At 41.4% G+C, this 23,201-nt stretch overlaps 2 protein-coding genes across 2 annotated transcripts in view; one reads left to right on the forward strand and one right to left on the reverse strand.

Annotated features, from left to right (window-relative positions):
* Nucleotides 1-23,201, reverse strand: part of LOC311287025 (serine/threonine-protein kinase pim-2-like) — a 131,331-nt gene that overhangs the window by 25,837 nt on the left and 82,293 nt on the right. The gene's annotated exons all lie outside the window — the stretch shown is intronic.
* Nucleotides 18,073-23,197, forward strand: LOC311287416 (uncharacterized protein). The gene is made up of 2 exons (XM_084404268.1): nt 18,073-18,298; nt 21,284-23,197. The coding sequence occupies exon 2, from the start codon at nt 21,290-21,292 to the stop codon at nt 22,928-22,930; it is 1,641 nt and encodes a 546-aa protein (XP_084260394.1). The 5' UTR covers nt 18,073-18,298; nt 21,284-21,289; the 3' UTR covers nt 22,931-23,197.

Raw genomic sequence — 23,201 nt, forward strand, 5'->3', positions numbered from 1 at the left:
CCTCCAGATGGTCAAATCTGCTTTTCATTTGTACAGTGATGTTGTCATGAACACTATAGAATAATCTTCTCCTCTCATCTCTGACAGACGTCTGGTGGCGCGTCTCCTTATTGATCAGTTTTAGATCGTTACTTTTCTCTTCAAAGCGATCATAAAAACTGCCAAACTGCTCTCGCTGATCGTTCAAAGCACGCAAAGTGTCTCTGATGCGCACAGAGCATATGCTAATGTCCATTGCCTTGTTTTGAAGCAGACGAAAAAGCGCATTAGTCAAATTGAATATGCCACTGTACAACATCAGGAGAAAACAGGTGGATGCTTTTGAGAGCCAGAGATTAAATCCTGAGGCCATAGCGAGGGTCTCTCCATCCCAGTCATCTGAGTTATCCCTCATCTTCTGGAACACTTGGCAGAGATCTGGTAGGTGTTGGAGGATAGTTTGTACCAACCTAGAATTTGAATTCCACCTGACAGATGATGCTTTAGGGATGCGACATTTCACAATTTCATCCAGTAAATGTGTGCGCTTGGTAGACTTGCTGAAAAATGATGCTAGCCCTTCAACAGTCTTGAAAAAAACTTTACACTCCGGAATGAATTCTGCTGATTGTGAAAGCACCAGATTCAATTTATGTGCATAGCAATGCGTAAATAAGGCTTCAGGTACTCTCGCTTTGATTTTTGCCTGTACTCCTAAGCTCCTAAGCTCCTAAGTTAAGCTCTGAGGCCATCACTGCAGCTCCATCATAATATGTTTGTGCAATCAACTTTTCAACACAGTTATACTTTTCTAATACATCTAATACATACTCTGATATTCCATGTGCACTTCTGTCACTACTCACGTCATCAAAGCCCAAAAAAGCTTCTTTTACTTCACTTGCACTGTTGACATATCTCATTACTACTGATATTTGAGCCTTATTTGTAATGTCCGTGGTCTCATCCACTTCCAATGCAACAAAGGATGTTGCTTGAATGTCATTTTTTATATGGCCTCTGATAACCTCAGCAGTGGCTTCAATTAAGTCATTCTGAATCCGATTTGATGTGCCGGTAAACACATTTGAGGAGCTTAAGTGTGCAGCTAACTTGTCATCTTTTTCTGCCAACACACGCAACAGTTCAACGTAATATCTCCCTGTTTTCCTTTACCTTTGAATTGTGCGTGGTTATCTGGAGCCTGCGCTGATCATCCAGAGCCATGTCAATACGACTTTTGCCGAAAGTTTTCAAGGCGATCTGAGAGTGGACGTGGGCCGTAGATTTCTCATGCTTCAGCAGAGCTCTTGGTAAATTGTTAAGGTCACTATATCCCGCTTTTACCCACACACTGTCGGTGCTGGAGGAGAACAGGAGGCATGGAAAACAAAAAAGTTTGTTAGTCTGGTTGCAGCCACACAGCCAGTCCTTCTTTTGATACCACTCATTTTGAAAGGTTCGTGTTATTTTTTGTCCCTTCTGTTGGATAAGATCCTGTAGGGCAGGTGTTGGTTTCCCGTTAGCGACCACAGCTCTTTTTTCTTCATAGGACAATGTAATCTTCTTAAGCAATACATATCCATAATAGGCCTATCCAAATATCCAACCGTTCACAGTCGAACTAGGTTGACAGCCAACGCTAGGCGCCGCTAGATGCTAGTATCGGGAAGCGCGGATTGAGTGAGAGCGAGTGGATCACGTGACATGAAGCAAGCTCGGTCTCTGCCTCAGTGTTGATAATTCAAGACAGCATGAGAACTGACTGCGCATGCGCAAATCTATGTAAACTACGTTCTATGGACCAAAGAGGCACTGCTAAACTCTGCCTCAATGGCCATGGTCTTGAATTTCCTGCATGAAACAATGGTTTTTAGGAGCAACAATGGCAAAATTAGTATATTATATGTGTATTCCTGAAAATTTTTGTTACAAAAATTTATATTTAGAATAATATTTCTAAAAAAAATGTATTTCTATTTTTTTTTTATATTTCTAAATTTTATAAAATAAATGCAATTAATAATGTGGTGAATTAATAAAGCTCTTGGTGAGGCACTGCCTACCCTGCCTACTCTGACCGCACATCCCTGCCTCGGTCAGAGAATAAAACAGGTCGCAATGGGACGAGTCGTGGGAGGCAAACAGATCTACCTGTGCGTCCCCGAACTGATCCCAAATCAGCTGAACCGACTGGGGATGGAGTCTCCATTCTCCAGCGAGAGGCCGAAACCGAGACAGATCGGCTGCACGGTTCAGGTCTCCCGGGATATAAATGGCTCGAAGTGACCTCAGATGCTTCTGACTCCATATGAGGAGGTGGCGGGCGAGTTGCGACATACGACGGGAGCGCAGACCACCTTGTCGGTTGATGTACGCTACTGTGGCGGTATTGTCTGATCGGACTAATACGTGCTGACCCCTGAGCAACGCACAGAAGCGGTGCAGGGCGAGACGTACAGCCTGCAACTCGAGGCAATTGACATGCCAAAGGCGCTGGGGTCTTGTCCAGGAGCCCGCGGCAGCATGTCCATTGCACATGGCGCCCCAGCCCATTGTGGAGGCATCTGTTGATATAACAACATGCCAGGAAACTCGTTCTATGGCCACTCCAGCCCATAGAAAACTGAGGTTCGTCCACGGGGTGAAGGTCTGACGGCAGGTCGAAGTCACTGGGACTCGGAGCGTGCCGTGTTGCCATGCCCACCTCGGGACTTGATCATCAAGCGGTCTCATATGAAGCAAACCGAGCGACGTTACTGCGGCTGCGGATGCCATATGCCCCAGGAGCCTCTGAAATAGTTTCAGTGGAACCGCACTCTTGCCCTCGAACTGACGAAGGCAAGTTAGCAGTGACTGCGCGCGCTCGCTTGTAAGCTGCGCGCATATAGCGACCGAGTCGATTTCTATACCGAGAAAAGAGATCCTCTGCACGGAGCAGAGTTTGCTCTTCTCCCAGTTGACCCGAAGGCCCAGACAAGCTAGGTGCCGGAGCACTAGGTCCCTGTGTTCGCAAACCTTGTCTCGAGAGTGAGCTAGGATCAGCCAGTCGTCGAGAGGAACAAGGGCTGCCTTGACAACCTTCGTGAAGACGCGAGGAGACAGGGCTAGCCCGAAAGGGAGAACCGCGTCCTGGTATGCCTGCCCCTCGAATTATATATATATATACTGGTATGCCTCATTTGCATATGTAAACATGACATTTCAGAAAACTTGTAATACAAAAAATGTCTGTCTCTCAGAGATGGGGGACTCGAGTCACATGACTTGACTCGAGTCAGACTCGAGTCGCAAATTTAAGGACTTGAGACTTGCTTGACTAAATTAAGAAAATGACTCGACTTGACTTTGACTTGAGATCCAATGACTCGAGACTTGACTTGACTTGAACTGTATGACTCGAGAATGACTTGATATACATTTTTATATAAATCATCGCAACATCAATTGATGAACAAAATGAAAGCAACGGAACCATTGACGCCAGTCATCAGATTCTGCGCGATTGCGTGACGCTGCACAAGCCCAGAAAAAACACATCGCGGTGAGCGCACTAAATATTAAAACACAAGGCATCGTTGTCCCATGGCATCTCCCAGCATCGTTTTGCTGTAGGCCTACGCATAATAACTGGCAAGGGATATCGGACGACCATCACAACCTCGAACAGTCGAACTTCATTCACCACGTCTAAAAGTAAGCTATGGCTTGTTTAACCTGTTTGTTAATTTTACTTTCTTTAAAACTAAATCTTTAAATCTAGAGAGAATATTGGTCAAAACAGCATGCCTTTTTATACACAATTATGTTTTCAAATGTAGCTTAATGTTGTCAATATTCAAATGATAATTAATGATGGCATATGTTTTGTATAACATTTGCCACATTTCTTTCCAATCATGCTTTAAAGCCAAATATGTCGTTATTTCCAATGACAAAAAACAACATAAAAAATGTTAATGTTTTGTCATGTTTTATGTTTCTCTTAAAGCAGGGTTAGATGTTATCAGGGGGTCGGGGGCAAAATGCCAGCAGAATTATTATGCACCCAAAATTCAAAATGTGGTGGAAAAATTGCCCCATATGAGTTATTTTTTATAATTAGCCTAGGCGGATTTAACTTCATATTTAAAAATATATAACTTATATAAAGGGGATGCCAGTTTGAAGAATACCATTTGGTGGCATAGGAACCAACCATTATACTTTTTGTGAATTGTTTTAATACCTTTTAATGGTCTTCTGCAATGTTTGAGGCATATTTATTTTTTCATGATTTAATGTTGGCCTAATTTCAGTTACATTTACATTTTAGGCTATGTAGTTTGAAATTTTATTTATTTTTTATTTTTTAGATTTTTATTGTAGTAACCACTCAGCTGTATGTGGAAATGCATATTTAAATAAATAAAAAATAACAGGCAAATAAAACCATAGTCCACAACTTCTGTAGTTTTAACTTATTTTAATATATAAATTCAGTGAAATCATCAAACGTTTGTATGACTTGCCAGTGACTTGTGACCCAAACTACGACTTGACTTGACTTGCTTGACATAAAGCAGTGACTTGACTTGACTTGACTTGCTTTTCTCAAAATTGACTTTGACTTGCTTGAGACTTGAAGGTTGAAGACTTGAGACTTGCTTGTGACTTGCACATGTGTGACTTACTCCCACCTCTGCTGTCTCTATGTAAGTGAAAAACTGGAAAGGTTTTATGGTGATATCTATAACTTAAAATGTTTACCCTATCCACCTGTAGTGTTTCGGCTGTGAATAATGCACCTATTGTTTCAATAACAATTACAAGAAAATGGGACCCTTATTTCAATGTTATACGGTGGATCCTTATTCAGGAGACATTGAACTTTCTAAAAATGTGGTATAACAACTTTTCCTCAAAAATTCCTACAGGGTTACACAATCTTGAAGATTCGGACCTGACTAAAGCTGTCAGTGATCCCGGAGGGTCGTGTCCTGGCTGTGGTTACCCAGGGGAATCAGGCTGGCTCCACTTCCACCGCATCAGTCGTACCCGAAAGTCTCCTAGGCAAGCGAGGGAGACGGACCTCATGGGAGTCGGCATCAGAGTCCTCTGCGACGGAATCAGCCCTGTCAGAGACTGTCCACCATGCCCCAGTCACAGCTCCTGTTGAGCTTCCCCAACCACCAAACTAAAAGTATTAACTGTCATGTACTCACCATTCAACAGAGGCGGACAGAGTACACAGCTTCATTACTTGAGTAAAAGTACAGATACCCCTTGCTAAATTTTACTCAAGTACAAGTAAAAGTACTACAGTCAGATGTCTACTTAAGTAAAAGTACTAAAGTACTTGTTTTTAAAAGTACTTGAGTATCAAGAGTACATTTTCTAAATATTGCATTACTACTGCCACAGTGCTTACATTGGTAAACACAGCAAACACTTGAAGCGAAAACTATCATTAACTTGTTCAGAAAATTGAAATAGTCTGGTGAGGTGGGGCCACGGGTTGGCACATTCCCGGGATGGACCTGCTGCGTCTTCATCCATTGTTTCATCCATGGTTTCGTCTCTTATCTAAATCTGACCATGGAGTTGACTTTGGTGGAAAGCTGAGGTGATTGCTGATAGGCTGTCCCAATCAGTGGCGCCTGCACAATCCAATCACGTTTGAGAGGGAACCAACAAATTGAGGGTTTCCGAGATTTCTTTTTTTTTTTTTTTAGAAGAAGAAGTAACGGGTACTCACGGTTATGGATAGAAATGTATTGGAGTAAAGAGTACAATATTTGCCTCTCAAATGTACTTGAGTAAAGTCATGAGTACTCCCCAAAAATGATACTTGAGTAAAGTACAGATCCCTCAAAATTGTACTTAAGTACTGTACTCAAGTAAATGTACTCCGTTACTGTCCGGCTCTGCCATTCAATGAGAGAAGTGACAGCGAAAAGCTGAAGCAATAGCTCTGATGTTAGGGCTATATTCTGTTGTAGCAATTCTGAGACACTGATCAAGATGCACACTGGACAGTCTGTTTCTATCCTGGTTCTTGATGTTGTTCATTATAGAAAACGATGACTCACAGATGTAAGTGGATGGGAACATTGAAAGAAGGAACATTGCAATAATTCTGCTGTTCTTGAATTTAGCTTGAGAAACCACTTTTGTCCAAAAGTCGCTCACACTAGCCTCCTTGTGTTGCTCTCTGATCAAGTGAGACTTTGACATTTCCAAAATCTCCAGCTGCAAAGATGCTTCATCCAAGGATGAAACCAGGCGTTTGGCCTCAGCAGTCCATTGTCCATCTGCTGGGACTGAAAATGGCTGTCTTAGGAAGAGAAGGAGTTCACTTGACAGGTTAAAGCTCTGAAATTGCTCTTTGAAATTCTCTGCCAGTCTCATCACAAAGTCGCGCATTAACGGGTCCTCTTGCACCTGGTGTTTCTCGCAGTGCTGTTGTAAATACGGAAAGTGCAGCTTTCTCCCTTGAAGATCCCGCTCAAAAAGGGTCAGCTTTAAACGAAAAGCTTCAACCGCTTTGTACATGTCAGCAATAGTGTGGTTCTTGCCTTGCAATTGCAAATTAAGCTGATTTAGGTGAGACATGATATCGCACAAAAAATGCACGAATGCCATTTCTGTGTTGTCGGTCAAAAACTTCAGAAATGTCTCTGCCTTTTGGCTTTGAAGGCTGCTTAAAAATGAACAAAGTTCATTTTGAAGTTCACACACTCTTTCCAGCACACGGCCCTTGCTCAACCATCGGACATCATTGTGCAGCAATAGATCGTGCCGTTCTGCGGACATTTCCTCCAGAAAGGCTCGGAAAAGGCGATGTTGCAGACCAGCGAACCAGTTGCAGACCAGACTCGCGCGAATAAAGTTTACCAGCCTCATCACAGTATCCATTGTCTCTTTTATTTTTCCAGACAATTTGGCGCATAACACCGATTTATGAATAATACAGTGAAATGCTATGAGTTTTGGATTGACAGCAGCTAGCCTGCTTATCAGGCCTCTGTGATGTCCGACCATTGACGGAGCCCTGTCAGTGACAACTGACACAACTTTGCTTAAATCTAATCCATTCTTTTCAAAGAATTGCATCAGTTCATTAAAAATAATTTCTCCAGTTGTACGTCCCTGTATTGGCAGCAAACAAAGCAGCTCTTCGCGGAAAACCTTCCCATCAAAAAATCTGACGAACACTGACAGCTGTTCAATGTCGGTTCGGTCGCAAGACGAGTCTATTGCAAGTGACATGACTTCGGCTTTCTTTATGTCGGATAAAAGATTGGACAGACACTCACCCGCCAATGCCTCTACTCTTCTTGTTGCCGTGCAATCGGATAATGGTACTGTCACAGGTCGGGGGGGTCAAGCCAGACTGCACCCACCCCTAAAACCCAGGACCACCTCGAGGAGCGTACCAAAGACCAGACAGACAAGTAGAATAAAGTTTGACAAGTTTTATTGAATAAAATTAATTTAAAAAGTCCTAATGGAGCTTCTGGGTCCCCCAACAGGTGCGGGGACCAAACCTCCGACCCCAGGGAAGGCGGGGAATTCTCAGAGGCAACTCGTGCCAGAACGTACCAACTAGGGGAGGAGGAAGTCGGCCACCGGCCCGGCAAACAGGTAAGTATCCAGGTAAGCAAACCTTCTCGGACCGTCGAACTATCAGGGCGTGGCCGGTACGGGAGCTGATGGCCAGAAGGAGAATCTTCTACCAGGCAGGTGAATATCCAGGTACGTATACCTTCTTAGGACGCAAAGCGGGACAAGGTCTCGTGGTCGAGGAGGATCTTCCCTTGGGCAGACAGGTGAGTATCCCAGTAAGCAGACCTTCTCGAACCGTTGAACACTCAGGGCGTGGCCGGTACGGGAGCTGATGGCCAGGAGGAGAATCTTCTACCAGGCAGGTGAATATCCAGGTACGTATACCTTCTGAAGGCGCGGAGCGGGACAGGGTCTCGTGATCGAAGAGGATCTTACCTTGGGCCGACAGGTGAGTATCCAGGTAAGCAGACTTCCTCGAACCGTTGAACAATCAGGGCGTGGCCGATACGGGAGCTGATGACCAGGAAGAGAATCTTCTACCAGACAGGTGAATATCCAGGTACATATACCTTCTTAAGACGCGAAGCGGGACAAGGGAGGGGGGCGAGGAGGATCTTCCCTTGGGCAGACAGGTGAGTATCCCGGTAAGCAGACCTTCTCGAACCGTTGAACACTCAGGGCGTGGCCGATACGGAAGCTGATGACCAGAAAGAGAATCTTCTACCAGACAGGTGAATATCCAGGTACATATACCTTCTTAAGACGCAAGGCGGGACAAGGGAGGGGGGCGAGCCTCTGCCAAGCGGATCACGTGAATGCTTCCAACGTGAGTCTCTTTCTTCAAGCAGACATCCACCGGAGGGGCTTTGGCGGAGGGATTCTTCTGCGAAACAGACAAGTAAGGAACTCAAGAACGTGCGTGCTTCTCTTCAGTACAGAGACAAAAGGGGTGTGCTTCTGTAAAGCAGACGGAAGTATGTCTAATGTATGTCTCTCCTTCAGGCAGGCATCACATACGAGGACATTTGCAGAGGACTTCTCTATTGAACAGGCAGAGTGAGTTATACAAGTACATGCATGCTTTTCCTCAGTGCAGAGACAAGAACTTACGGCTGGAGTGTGTTTCTGTAAAGCAGACGGGGGTGTGTCCAATGTGAGTCTCTCCTTCAGGCAGGCATCACATAAGGGGACATTTGCAGAGGACTTCTCTATTAAACAGACAGAGTAAGTTATACAAGTACACGCATACTTTTCCTCAGTGCAGAGACAAGAGCTTACGGCTGGAGTGTGTTTCTGTAAAGCAGATGGAGGTGTGTCCAATGTGAGTCTCTCCTTCAGGCAGGCATCACATAAGGGGACATTTGCAGAGGACTTCTCTATTAAACAGACAGAGTAAGTTATACAAGTACATGCATACTTTTCCTCAGTGCAGAGACAAGAGCTTACGGCTGGAGTGTGTTTCTGTAAAGCAGACAGACGAGGGAGTATTTCTAATGTGAGTCTCTCCTTCCAGCAAACATCACGTAAAGGGACATTGACGGAGAGTTTCTTCTATTTGAGCAGACAGAGTAAGTTATACAAGTACGCACATTCTTCCCAACATGCAAAGATGAAATGTTCACATTCAACACCTGAAGTCCCTCTTCAGTGACAGCGGATGAAAATAAAAAATGGGGAGTACACGGCGGTCAGTATATATGATCCCCACACACTGCAACCTCACTTCAAACCAATACTGTGTGACACATCAATTCAGGCACTGCATGTCCACTCTCTCTCTCAGTGCAATAAGGCCAGCACTCACCCAATGATCGATCCTTCCACTGTCGTACTGAATCAGTTCTCATCAAATAGCGAGGGGATTCGGGTGCCTCCTTACTGGCACGGAGGACAAAGCTTCCTCGACACTCGCTCACACTCAGAAGAAGAGAAACAAGAGTTCAATGATAACTCAGTCCAACCACTCTCAAGTGACAATTACACTCGTGATCAAATACACTTCACAACTTCATATCCAGCTCGGTGCAGGTGCATGCATTCAATAAGATCCGATATCATACTACTTATCTCCCTTCCAATGATGATAGCGTTCTCCAGTCTTCACTCAATCTCCATAACTCACTCGCTTTCCAGCCTTTGACGTCCTCAACTCATGTTCACACAATCGCCGTTGCACCCTTAATACAGCCGAGCCCTCACAACACTCTCCAGATGCCTCCGCAAATCAGCAACACCACCACAGAAACGACTTCTCTCGGGGGAGAACCACACCCAACTGTCTCTTCACTTTCCTTTTATGTACTCCATTTGCCTACACAGCCCCATCACAGATCCCAGCGTAAATCCCCCGCACCTGATGTTGATCTGTCATTAGCCGCCGTTGTTATGGTGACAGATACACAGCCGAAACCGGCCCGGTGTTGCAATGGCACCGTCCCGGTGGGAACACAACTTCAGCGGGACTTAGTTCCGCTTCAACTTTGTCACCTCGTGACAGTACCTTCTGTAATAGCTCCACAACCATTTTTTTCGTTTTCTCATCGTGATTTAAAACTTCATCCACCATGTCAATCGCACAGGTTTTAATTAATTCGGCATCCGTGAACGGCTTTTTGGCCTTTGCCAGATTCCAAGCCACACGTAAGGATGCTGCGGTGGCATTCTCCTGTATGGATGTGGTTTTATGAATAACAGCAACTGATTGCTTGTAAGCTGCTACCAATTGTGTTTGCGACTCTCAGAATGTTCAGGAAAATTGCTGTTAAAATTGCAGTGCAATGAGTTGAAATGGCGTTTGATATTATCAGCCTTACAGACAGCCACGGTCTGCATGCATATCAAACACGTTGGCTTTGCGTTGTTGTGGTCAGGCAAAATAAAACAAAATTGTTCAGTCCATTCAGATTTGAATCGTCTATTTTCTGTGAAGACAAGAATTCCAAGGCACTCGAATGTTAGTGAAAAAAGTTAAAAAGCCTTTATTTCATTCATGGCTTACTTAAAAAATTGGTGAGAAGTACACCTACGCGTTGCGGCTACATGCCTTCACCCTGGCATGAATCTTTATTTAGAAAAAAAATACACATTGGTTGGCCTATTCATGAGCATACATCAGCAATTACACATGTTTAGGGGAATAGGGCATTATTAATATACCATGTAAGGTGGTATGTGCTAGAAATGGGTAAACCACTATCAGTGAGTCTGCCCGTGGGGTGAGGGCACCGCCGCGCCAGGTAGTGTCCCACATTGTCCCTCAGAAACATACGCCTTGTCCCCCCTTGGGCTTATTAGCAGGTGGTCACCCTACCAGTGACGTGCTTACGCTGATGTTACCATGACAACCTTGAAATAAGCGCGGGCCAAACATTTTCACCTCACGGGCCGGATGTGGCCCGCGGGCCGCCTATTGAGGAACCCTGCTCTAGATAGGGCTGTTACAAACTCCTAAATTGATGTGCTTGTAATGTGGTCTAAAGTAAATGTTCAATTCAATTCATATTAATTTTGTATAGCGCTTTTCACAATACATATAGTTTCAAAGCAGCTTTACAGAAAATGAATGTGTCTACATTGCAATTTAGAGTGATCTGTTATCAGAGGTTACTGTGTTTAAGTAGCCTACATACAAATCACACAGTTAGCTAACAATGTATTAATTTAAGGCAGAAACAATGAGCAATGAGTCATTATTACAAGTGAAAATAATGATTACAATATATAGAAATTTAGCACTAGTGATTCAGAGTTTGCATCAACTATAGTCCTCGCAGGAGTTGAAGTCATCTCTTCACAGGTGTTAGGGCAATCCATTTAAATTAGGGCATTATGTAAATTAATGTAGCCGATGTGTGTTTACCAGCTCAAGAACTTTTTATAGGGCAGTTTAAAGTGCTGTCCATACAGCAAAACATCACAATGATGGCAGATTTCAAATTGGTGTTGCATTACTGGCCTCTGTCTGACATTTTAGGTTATATCACATTGGTAGGACACAAGACAGAAGTTTTAATCTGTGGCAAGTCTATTTTATTTTATTTTATAATTTTTCCCCAGGGAAATTTAGCCTGGCTAATGTCAGACCTCTTTCTCTTTGAATCGTGGTCTGGGAACCACATGTTCATTTTATCGTATTTGAGGCGTGGTTTACGAATGCCCAGAGCCGTTTATTGGGCTCTACAAATGTCTATCAAATGCGCCTGTACATAGCTCATAGCCAATCGTTTCAATTATACCAGATGACGTATGTAGAGCGACAGATATTCAACGAAGAAGACGACGATGGGTCAGAGATTTATATGTAGGCTACACCAGAGTCCTGCACGGGTCCGATTTTGTAAATCCGCACCCGACCCGTTTTCCGACAGCAGCACTAATTAAAATCTGCACCCGACCCGCTTAAAATAGAACCGACACCCGACCCACACCCGAAATAAAATCAGTTTAGACTATCACATTATAGACACACTTACAAAAATGTTTATTGCCAGGTCATACAGAAGTTATTACACGACAATTAACACAAGGACAACTTCAGCCGAAGCTGTCAAAAGGCCGGTACATGAAGAACAGGGCTAACGTTACCACAAAACTGAGTAGCCTTATAACATTTTACCAATCGAACAGACGCGGCTACAACACTATATGCCACGCAATTTCGTCTAGCCTACATCTGACCATTTTGGGTTCAAACACGCCCTGCTTGTTAAATATGAAAAATACCGTTCGATAGAACTGCTTTGTTACCACAGTTTCTGCGCACAGGAACTTCAGGGATGAAGTTCCACATTTGCGGCTATCCAACACGAAAATGTTTGCAGCAAAGCCTTTCACAATATTTTCTTCAGATAACTCCAAATTTCTCCCACACTGGACTTGATTTTTGATGACGTATTGTCGACAACTTTACAATCTCCACTAGCTATTCTTTTCTTCAACTCCTCAGCATCCATCTCGACGACTGCAAACAGATCGCGCGCGCGGTTATGATGAATTTTTTAAAATGAAAGTAGCCTAGGTTACATTATAGATCCTGGGAGGGCGTGGCGCGTCGGCACAAATAAACTGATGTGGATTTTAAATTATTTTATCAACTTGAAATACAGGCATATTTTTGTAGATGTGTTCCTAAAAATATGCATATATTTAAAAATGTTATAACATGACCATATGACAGTTTAAAATGTTATCTGATCTAATAAAAAAAGATAAACAAAAACATTTTGTCTATAAAATACAATTATTAACTTTTTCATATAAAATAATGGAATTTATTTTGAAAAACAAATGTTTGAGTTTGACAACAAAAACACTGCAAACACAGCTATACAGCATAGTTCAAAACTGGAAGTCTCACCAGAATCTTGTGTATTGCACTGTCAATAACTATAAAAAAGCAAACAAATCAATTTTCAGATATGTGCTAAAGATAATACAAATTTGTTACATTTAACAAGTTACATGCCGAGAACTTCAGCCATTAAAAGAAAATTCCTCACCCAGATTAACATAGATTATAACAGTCTAATAAATATTCCAGTGCAGAAATGTTTGCAGACGTTACACACATACAGTGTGAGCTTAAATTAATATTTCCCACCAACATCACAGATTATGCCACACTGTTGCCAACTTCTGAAATTACATTGTTTTTGTCAGATAAAAAAATAAATAGACAAAGTGGAAGGTTTTTTACCTTTTTTTATCTTTTGAACTGTACTGAAAATATGTATTCATTTTATTGAAATAAAATATGGTCACATATGAATGTAGAAAACACATGTGGTTTAGCATTTGCTGCGGAGGAGTTTGAATTCTATTCGAGCAAGACAATGCCCGGTTAGTTTGTCAGTGTGAGACATTTAATGGTCAAGAATATCCAAGAATAGAATTATTGATTATGTAAACTAAATGTAAACTAAAAGTTTTGTCAATCTCCTTTGTCATATTACATTTTAACATTCATGTAATTGTATTTTCTTTTCTTTATGAACAGAGGAAGATTTGTTGCAATCTGTGTCTTTTTTTCAAATTATATTATTTTATTAAATACTTTTATACTAATAAAAGTAATGACTGTGGTCATTAAAAATCCCAGGATGTCATTCGAAAGAGTAGGGGTGTAACCCCGGCATCCTGGCCAAATTTGCCCAGTGGCCTCTGTCCATCATGGCCTCCTAATCATCCCCATATACTGATTGGCTTCATCACTCTGTCTCCTCTCCACCAGTAAGCTGGTGTGTGGTGGGCGTTCTGGCGCAATATGGCTGCCGTCGCATCATCCAAGTGGATGCTGCACATTGGTGGTGGTTGAGGAGATTGCCCCTTCTATGTAAAGCGCTTTGAGTGCCGAGAAAAGCGCTATATAAATGTAATGAATTAAAAGCAGAATATTTTATATACAAGTTTTAATTTCATATCAATTTCTTAACAGGCCTAATTCAACCTCACACAGGTGTTACCACATATTTTATTACATTAGATTGGGGTTGTGATTGTGGTTTTCACTAGATTTGTTCAAAGTGAAAAGAGCTTCAGGTTTTTGTACGACATGTTTCATGTTTTGTATCACTGGGCTTCAACTCTCAGAGCACAATAATAGAGAGCTGAATCTGACAGATGTACATCAGTAATAGTGAGTTCAGTGGATGTTTGTGATGCAGTCGACTGAAACCGAGGGTCAGAGGTGTGTTTATTAGCACTATATGATCGTGCACCTTTGCGTAATAAATACTGCGGTTCTTTGTTTGGATACTGTCTGTACCAGTAAAGATAAACATATTCACTACTTGTACTATATGAGCAGCTCAGCTTGACAGTTTCTGTTTCTTTTGAGTTTTTTTCTGTCCCTTTATCTGGCTCAATGTTGTCTCCAGTCACCAAACCTATCAACAATTAAAAAATGATTTCTGAAAGCAAGGTTGACACAATAATACAAATGACTTTCACAAGAATACAAATTACTAAATTTATATAATAAATTTAGCCTTTGGGGATTGAGAATTAAAAACAAAGTAATTATGTACAGAATTTCATTAATTATTTGATAAATAATGTACCTGTTCCCACAATGAGAATAAGTATGAGGCATCTGTCCATGTTGAACAGTACAGCAGACACCTGAGCTTCTTTTGCACTACTGTAGGTGAGTACAAGATATTCCAATCCGTTCTCACTCCCAAGGCGTCAAAAACTGAAGCATGGTCAAGCGCCCCCGGCGTCACACAGAGGACTCTAAAGGCGCCCCTCGGCGTCACTCTGTGACTAATTTGGAACTCCGTTGCTTTCAATGGGAAAAAACAGACGCGAATTTTATCAGTAGGAAATCGCGCTGAAGAAGTCTCATTCCGACACAACACATCGCGATATTTGGCATCAGTTCACGTGTGCCAGAAGTAGTGTAAAATTGGTACCAGATTTAATACATTTTATTTTTGCAATAAAATCATATATGATAATAAGATATATGGAAATACTGTTTAAAAAGTGTTCATCTGTTATCTTTAGAGGTCACACGTTGACCCCCTATTTATAGTAGGTTTACAAGTTGTGGTCTTATGCAGATTTTAATCTTTTGTTTTGTTTTAATCTATCGATTCATTTTGTAATTTCAACTCTAGAAAAGTAGGTTACTCTATCTTAAATACACTTAAATATGTAACAAATTGAAAAATACATAAGTAAATACTATGCACTTTTTAACCATATAAAACACATTTTTCTCAAGAACTGAGTTTTAATCGTTAGTGCAGGGTAAGTTTTATTTATTTATTTTGCGAGAAAGGGTTCTTTATCGATAAAGTGCAGTGACGACATCTGCCGGTGGAACGATCACATGACAAGAGAACGTGAGTTTAGACATAGACTATGAAAAGACCATAATTTTTCCAACTGAGAGAAGATTAATCTCTCTTCCATCGTTTTTATTAATAACTTTGGTATGTAGAAAAAAAAACATTCGAAAATAATTTATATAATGTAAAAGTAGTACATGAAAAAGTCATTTATGGACAAATAAATGCAGTTATAAAAGTTTATTTTTATTTTTTTATCATGTTCATTTTTCTCTTTAAGTGTCTCAAGACAAAGTGCCATTAGCAGATAGCCACTCGAACACACAAGGTGAGCATCACACCATTAAAGAAATGATCAAACTATGACCTGGTTAAACAGGTAGGCCTATATAAACATACAAAGAAGAAACTAGTAAATTAAAATAACAATAGGCAAATATGGAAAGAATAGAAAATAAAGACCACACCTAATGTATGTGTGCTTATAGGTGCTGAGATAATGAAGGTCCACATCATTCAGGCCCAAAATGAAGTGTTGGGGTGACAGCTGAGGCACTGCCACAATTACATCTAGAGGCGATTCCCTCAGGCTGCTCCATATGGCCCTGCAAACTGAAACTGTGCTTCACTGGCAAGAGCGGAGGGGTAAGACTGGGGGTCTCCTGGGAGAATTAGCATGCCAAAACCCTGACTCATATAGAGGCCTGTAACTTGACCCTCTTCCTTTATTCTTTAGCCATTAACACCCTGCTGTCAAGAAAACATGTTCTTTCACTGACAGTCAAGCACCAAACCCTCAACTGTAAACATCACATTTGAATGAATTATTGTATGCCTTTTGTTTTGTGTTTTTGTCATTTTTATTAGTTGTTATTGTCTATATAGTTAATAACCATGATAACTAACTGCAGTGTCAAATCTTTTTTATCTAGCTTTCATAAGGCTTCCACTTGAAGTTGTCCCACAAAAATGACTTATTATTTTGAAATGTTATTCCTGTCATTCTGTCTCTCATCAATATTTGCATCCACTTGTTCACAGGCTTTGAGATCTGGCCATTACTCCTGATGCACCATCATTATTCAGACACTAGAGGCTGCTGTCTTCTCCCCCCCATCAGTGACATGAGACTTATGATTAATCACAGATATGTAATGCTTGCCAAACATTCTATAGGGCATGAAGCTCACAGATCATAAACCTTTCAGCGTTTCACAGAGTCTGGGAACTCTGTAACCTTGGACTCTTTGCCTGGAATAGCTGGGCATTTTAACAAATTACCAACAAACCAGCTGTGTGACCGAAATCAAAACACTGTGCAGTTTTTAGACATGAATGTAGATAATTGAAACTTTCAAGAAACAAAACAAAACATTTACACTTTTCACTTGACACCACAGGCTCATATTTTTAGTATCTGACAGTAAAATCCTGTGTTAGATTGTTGAATTTCTAACACGCAGAACTACAGAGGGGAAACTGGTTTCTCACGACCATGTTTCATAGCATTCCATGTGTCTACAGTGATGAAAGGGCGGCGCTGGTTCATTCCTCCCCTCACTGTGATTTAATCATGAGCCTGGGATGAGAAAAAAATATATATATAAAATATATATAATTGGCTTGTAGGATTGATTATTATTGTCACAGACCGTCCTTTGTTGTACATGTGCGCAACAGCAGGTCTAATTCATAATTTTGCATAGGTCTGTAAGTCATTGTTCCTCAAAATGAAGATTCTAAGTTTATTGTAATGTTAAAAATCACAAATATTACTGCAACTACTGTGATTTCCGTCTCAGATTTAATGGTCTTTTCAAACACATATTCAACATAATTATGCTTGGTTGGAGGGCACCATCATTTAGAATAGATGCTTGTTGAATCTGAAGCTTATTATAAAAGGTGAAGAAGAAAAGTTAATGTTTGTATGTATTCTGCATTTTATTTACATATGTCTAGGGTACACATGAACGGGCCTAGTAGAATTTCATTGCACCTCTGCCTTTACTATTAACACCAAGCAGCTAAATTACACAAGAGTGCCATGTATTAGACCGCTTAAAGTGGAATGTATAATTAGGAATGACCTCATGGCTCTCTTACACTTTTCTTGACTTCTCTGCCTTGTGACACAAATGTCAATCAGAAAACAATACTCTGGTGGTTTACAGACACGCATAATTTGACTCATTCTGCGTCATCAAGAAAAGAACAGCTGAAATGCCTTACTTTTTATGTCTTTAAGCAATGGTAACATTAAGTTGTTCTTGCTTTTACAGAATAACTGCTTAGGACAGGATCAGTCTGTGGACGTCTGAATTCGCAACTGAATTCGAAGGCCCTGCTTACAATTCACTTCATTCTCCTCTCCTTCAGCCATGGGGGTGGAGAGTTGCTGTAACCCCCATCTTTACACACACACAAACGCACACACACACACAGAGAGAGAGAGAGAGAGAGAGAGAGAGAGAGAGAGAGAGAGAGAGAGAGAGAGAGAGAGAGAGAGAGAGAGAGAGAGAGAGAGAGAGAGAAATGCATGCTAAAACCAATCAAGCAGGTGGAAAAAAGGCAGCAACTTCAAGTCAAAGGAATACGGTTGCTATAGTGATCACTTCAAAAGTGAAAGAAAAGGGGGCATTATTCCCAAAACCCATTATAAAGCCCATCTAATCTTGCTAAAATATGCACCCAACGTGAGGGGGAAGGGAGGGGAAGGGAAGGGAAGGGAAGGGAGGAGGAGAGGGAGGGTATATGGATTGTGGGCAGTGGGCAGGAGAGGCTGTGATAACGACAGATGTCTCACAAACCGTGGGTTTAACAGGAGGGGTGAAAGAAGAAAAAACGCCCAGTCGCAGATTGGACCTCAGGGAGAGAGTAGGACTGGCTCTGACTGAATCACATTCACTACTACAGGAGAAAAGAAAGTGCATTCAACGCGCTCTTTCACTCGGATTTCAACAGAAACTGAGAAACAGGTTAGTAAAATGTTAGTCGCGATTTTATAGTCTCTTTAAATAACGGGAAAATCACTTATAAAACAAAGCGTTTTATTGGTGCAGGAGGTTGAACAATGCAGACTCCACGAGCCGTTCTTTGTTCTCGTTATTCTCATTTGTCACTTATGAAAACTAAAAATGCACAATATGCTACCATATTTAGATTATTAAGTTAAAAATTATTAAGAAAAAAAAAGTTTATTTCCTAGAAATATCTGAATGTCACTTTACAAATGTCACATTTAATATTTCTAAATTATCATTGGAATGTGTGACTGGTTTCCTAAATGTAGGCTATAGAGAGAGATCAAAATATGAGTTAAAGTAGGCTAAATATAAGCTTTTATTTGATTTATCTTTAAATGGAGCTGTGGGTTACAGGTAGCTCTTACCCAGTTTAACCCCTCGTATTTCGTCTTGCTATGGAAAGCAGTGTTAAGGAAATAGCGTTAATTTGCACTAATAAGAAATTCGTATTCATACGTAAGGAGGAGCTGATCGATATGGGGTGGGGGTGGGGGGGTGTGTGTCGTACTTAACATATATATATATATATATATATATATATATATATATATATATATATATATATCCTATCAAAATGTATATGTATATATATGTATGTATGTATATATATGTGTGTGTATATATATATATATATATATATATATATATATATATATATATATATATATATTCCTTTTTCATGTTATACTTTTCATTTTTAGCACTTATCATTACACATTGATGATTGATTGTTATAACCCGCAGCAATTGGATAGGCTTAATTTGACTCAGTGTGCTATTTCACCACGACTTCAAGGACATAACTTTCATACCGTCATTATGGAGATTTATTTACATCATATTAATGAGTAACTTCATCAAGCTAGATTTGCTGGAATAATAGAGGCTGTGAAGCATACTGGCACAGAGCGCTGTGAGAGGCTCTAATAAAAACTGTCTTTAGTGAGCGCTGACTAGGCACTAGGCAGCACATCTCAGCAGCTGGACTCATTTGCAGGTTGGACTGGGGCATGACTGCGTATCCGGTCTTTGTTTGCCCCAGTGCAGTACTACGGACAGCTCCTATTGTAACCCCACCATGCTGCAGCTTAAGTGATATTTAGTCAACTGAGTTGCAATAACTGCAGATTTTTAAAAGGTTGCAATTGGTACCATATCAGTTGCAAGAACATTTTTTTTTTTTTTTAATCTACCTCACACTTTCATAATTCCACAAATATTTAAAACCAATTCCATAACTGGGGCTGTCGATTTAACAAGTTAATTTAATTAATTAGCTATGGAAAAATAACGCTTTGAAATGATTTAACGCACCCGCCCCGCCCCAGACCTAAGTCTTACATTTCATACAGTTGATTGATGATGAACATGATGCAGGCCAGTGTAGCCTATAGAATGCAGTTAGAATCTCAAGATTTTTTGTCTCATATTTATATCACATGATATACAGTAGGACTAGGCTAGTTAAGCAATATCACACGAGTGATGTTCTTGTCCCGAATAGCTCCAGTGCAAGTGTGACATTGATTTTATACAACAGTTCAATAAATAAGAAGTTAATATTGTGTTATATTTTAGTGACAATATTGTCTGTTTTTTGCTAAATTCTGCCAACGAAAATATTACCTATAAAGCCAAAGCATAACTGTCGTGCTTCTCCGAGCAACACACAGCAGTGTTTCGTTACTAAAAGAATCAACGTTTTGAGCGAATCAATCGGGTGAACCAAGGCCCATTCATAATAGGTGTGTATGACTTGAAGCGGCGCTGCACAGACCGATGACGGTGTATGACATCAAAGTACAGCGAGAGCGTTCCTTTGATGTCATACATTAGATTAGATTAGATTAGATTCAACTTTATTGTCATTACACAAGTACAGGTACAAGGCAACGAAAAGCAGTCGATCGGTCGGTCTGCACAGCACCGCTTAAGCCCAACACACCTATTTACTTAATTCTTGAATAAATCAGCCATTTGAAGGAATCATATAAATTAATGACTCAATAACTTAGTCATTTACCGCCACCTGGAAGTTTTAGTTTGTTATTACGAGAATCATTCCATTAAAAATCTGTTTATTTACATTTAATCAGCATCATGTCGTTTCAAACCCGTATTACTTTCTTTCTTTTGCAGAACATAAAAGATATATATTATGTGTAATAAATTCCTAGTTGAATCAGTTAAAATATTTATTTTTAAAGCTACTTTTTGTAGTATATTTGATGCTTTTCTAATTTAACACAATAACATATTTTGGGGTAAATTTCTCAGCCAAATCTGATGTGTGATTAATTTGCGATGGATTCGATTAATTAATCTGCACATCAAGTAATTAATTAGATTAAAAAATTGAATCGCTTGACAGCCCTAATTTTAACATATCAACTTTGTGATAATGGCCTAATGTGATTCAGTTCATGTAATCTATAATCAGCCTTTCCCTTGAGTCTTATCTTTTCACCTCCCCAAACCAAACAGCTATACTAACCAAACCAGACATGGAACATGCTAAGAGAAGTGAATTACTTTTATATGATTTTATATGAAATGATATTGGTTTTCATTTAATGTTGTAAAACTGTATACAGACTGATATAATTAAAAATTAAGATATAATAAAATACACTGACCTCCTCCTTAACAGAGCTGGACTGCATTCAAAGTCCTTGTCAGAGGTTGCATTTGCTCAAAATGAATGAGAATCAAGAAATGTGCTGGGTCATGTTGGTAGTTTTACATTTTACAATTTCATATCCATAATGAGCTTCTAAGAAGGTTGGTTATTTGCCCGATGGAGTTTTAGACCAAATGCATTCACTGAATGAATGCAATGGATATTGCTTTGGATAAAAGTATCTGCCAAATACATGTACAATTATTGAAACGCAGTGATGTGCATAGCTTACATAAGATGTTCTTCTGCTCCCACAGGACATTATGGGAGGCAAGTTAAGCAAACGGAAGAAGGGATACGATGTCAGTGACCCTAAAGAGAAGAAAGAGGAGAGTGCTGTGGCAGCAGTTGAACCATCTGAGAAGGCAGAGAGCCCTGTGACTGAGGCGGAGGCGGAGGCTGCACCACAGGAGGCTGCAGCAGTGCCAGTGCTGGAGTCTGAAGCACCAGCTGAGAAAACCACATCTCCTTCAACAGCACAAGCAGAGGAGAAGAAGGATGATGCGGCACCAGAAAAACCAGTGGCTACAACAGAGGCATCTACTGCTGCACCTAAGGAACCAGAGGAACCGGCAGCTGTAAAGCCAGCAGCTGTGTCAGAGTCACAAGCTACAGAGGTACCAGCCTCTGCATTAGCGGCAACAGCAGTAGAGACAACAGCTGCTATACAAAAGGCACCGGCAGCAGAGGTACCAGCAGCTGCAGTAGAGACACCATCAGCTGCACCAGAGGCATCAGCTGCTGAGAAGACTTCAGCTGCACCCAAGGAACCAGAAGCTGAGAAACCGACAGTTGCACCAGAGCAACCAGTGACAAAAGAACCTGCAGCTCCTCCTGAGGAACCAACAACTGCACCAGCAGCAGCAGCAGCAGAGGAATCTGCAGCTACACTCCAGGAACCGGCTGCTGCACCAGAGACACCAGTGACAGAGAAACCTGTGGCTGCAACAGAAGAACCAGTGAAGACACCAGTGAAAGAGGAACCTCCAACAACACATGAAGAACTTGAGAATGTGCCAGAGGCACCAGTGGCAGAGGAACCGATAACACTATCTGAGAAACCAACAGCTGTGGCCGAGCCACATGCAGCTGCACCTGAGGAACATGCAACTGTCCCCAAAGCTGAGGAATCTGCACCTGCACCTGCACCTGAGGATCCCGCCCCTGTGCCAGAGGAGCCTGTATCATCACCTCAACTTGCAGCTTCGCCAGTAGAACCTATCACAGAGGAGGCAGTAGAGAAGGTGGTTGAGGAGGTTGCAAATGTCAGTGAAACCACAGAGGTCACACCAGAACAAGAGGCAGTCACTGAGGCAGTAGCTCCAGAGCCAGTCGCCGAGTCTACCCCAGTGCCTGAACCTGTTTCCGAGGCATTGAGTGCGGCAGAGGTCGAGAAGGCTGTTCCTACCCCTGAAGAAACCCCAACAGTCCCAGAGCCTGAATCTGAAACTGCTGCACTTCCAGAGGTCACACTGACAGAAGCAGATCCCGAGCCACCCGCAGAGCCAACACAACCCGAACCTACGACAGAGCAAAAGATTGCAGAGGAGTCTATTCCCACAATTGTCATCTTGGAATCAACCTCGACCAATGAGCTCTGCCTTGAGGAAACTGCCCCGACTGTCATAGAAGAGAAGCTGAATAATGGAGACTGTGAGAGCGCTGGCTCAGCAGAGGAATCTGTGCCAGCCCCCCCTGAGGTAAATGGGGAGTGCCATGAGCAGGCACCAGACATAGGCTCTTTGGATGTCCTTGAGTCCCCGGTTGAGGCATGTGTAAATGGTGTGAAGGACAAAGAACCCCCCCAAGTGCTGAGTGACTGTGAAATGAAAAAGGACTTGAGTTTGGATGCTGACTTTCAGGTCCCTGCTATGATTGGCGATATGGTAGAGGTGCCACAGTGAGTCGATTTAATCTGAGAAACAAACCTTAAATGTGAATCCCATATTGATGCAAACAAACAAATGAAACAATCGTCTGACAACACGGGCTTTCTGAAAATAAATGTGAAAAATGCCTGTTGTGTTCTCTCAGGCAAAGGAATTTCTGGTTAACCAAAAAGAAATACAACCACCCAAGAGCTAAGTGTGAGAAACAAAATAAGAATGAAACAGTGAGGGTGAAAGCCTAAAAGGAAATGGGAGGGAGAGAGAGAGACAGAGAGAGAGAGAGAGG

This window comes from Rutilus rutilus (genome assembly GCF_951802725.1).
Source record: "Rutilus rutilus genome assembly, chromosome: 3".
NCBI classification, from domain to species: Eukaryota; Metazoa; Chordata; class Actinopteri; order Cypriniformes; family Leuciscidae; genus Rutilus; species Rutilus rutilus.

Excerpts from the sequence above, each read along its gene's own strand:
- LOC311287416 (XM_084404268.1), top strand. The coding sequence starts at position 21,290 with ATGGGAGGCAAGTTAAGCAAACGGAAGAAGGGATACGATGTCAGTGAC.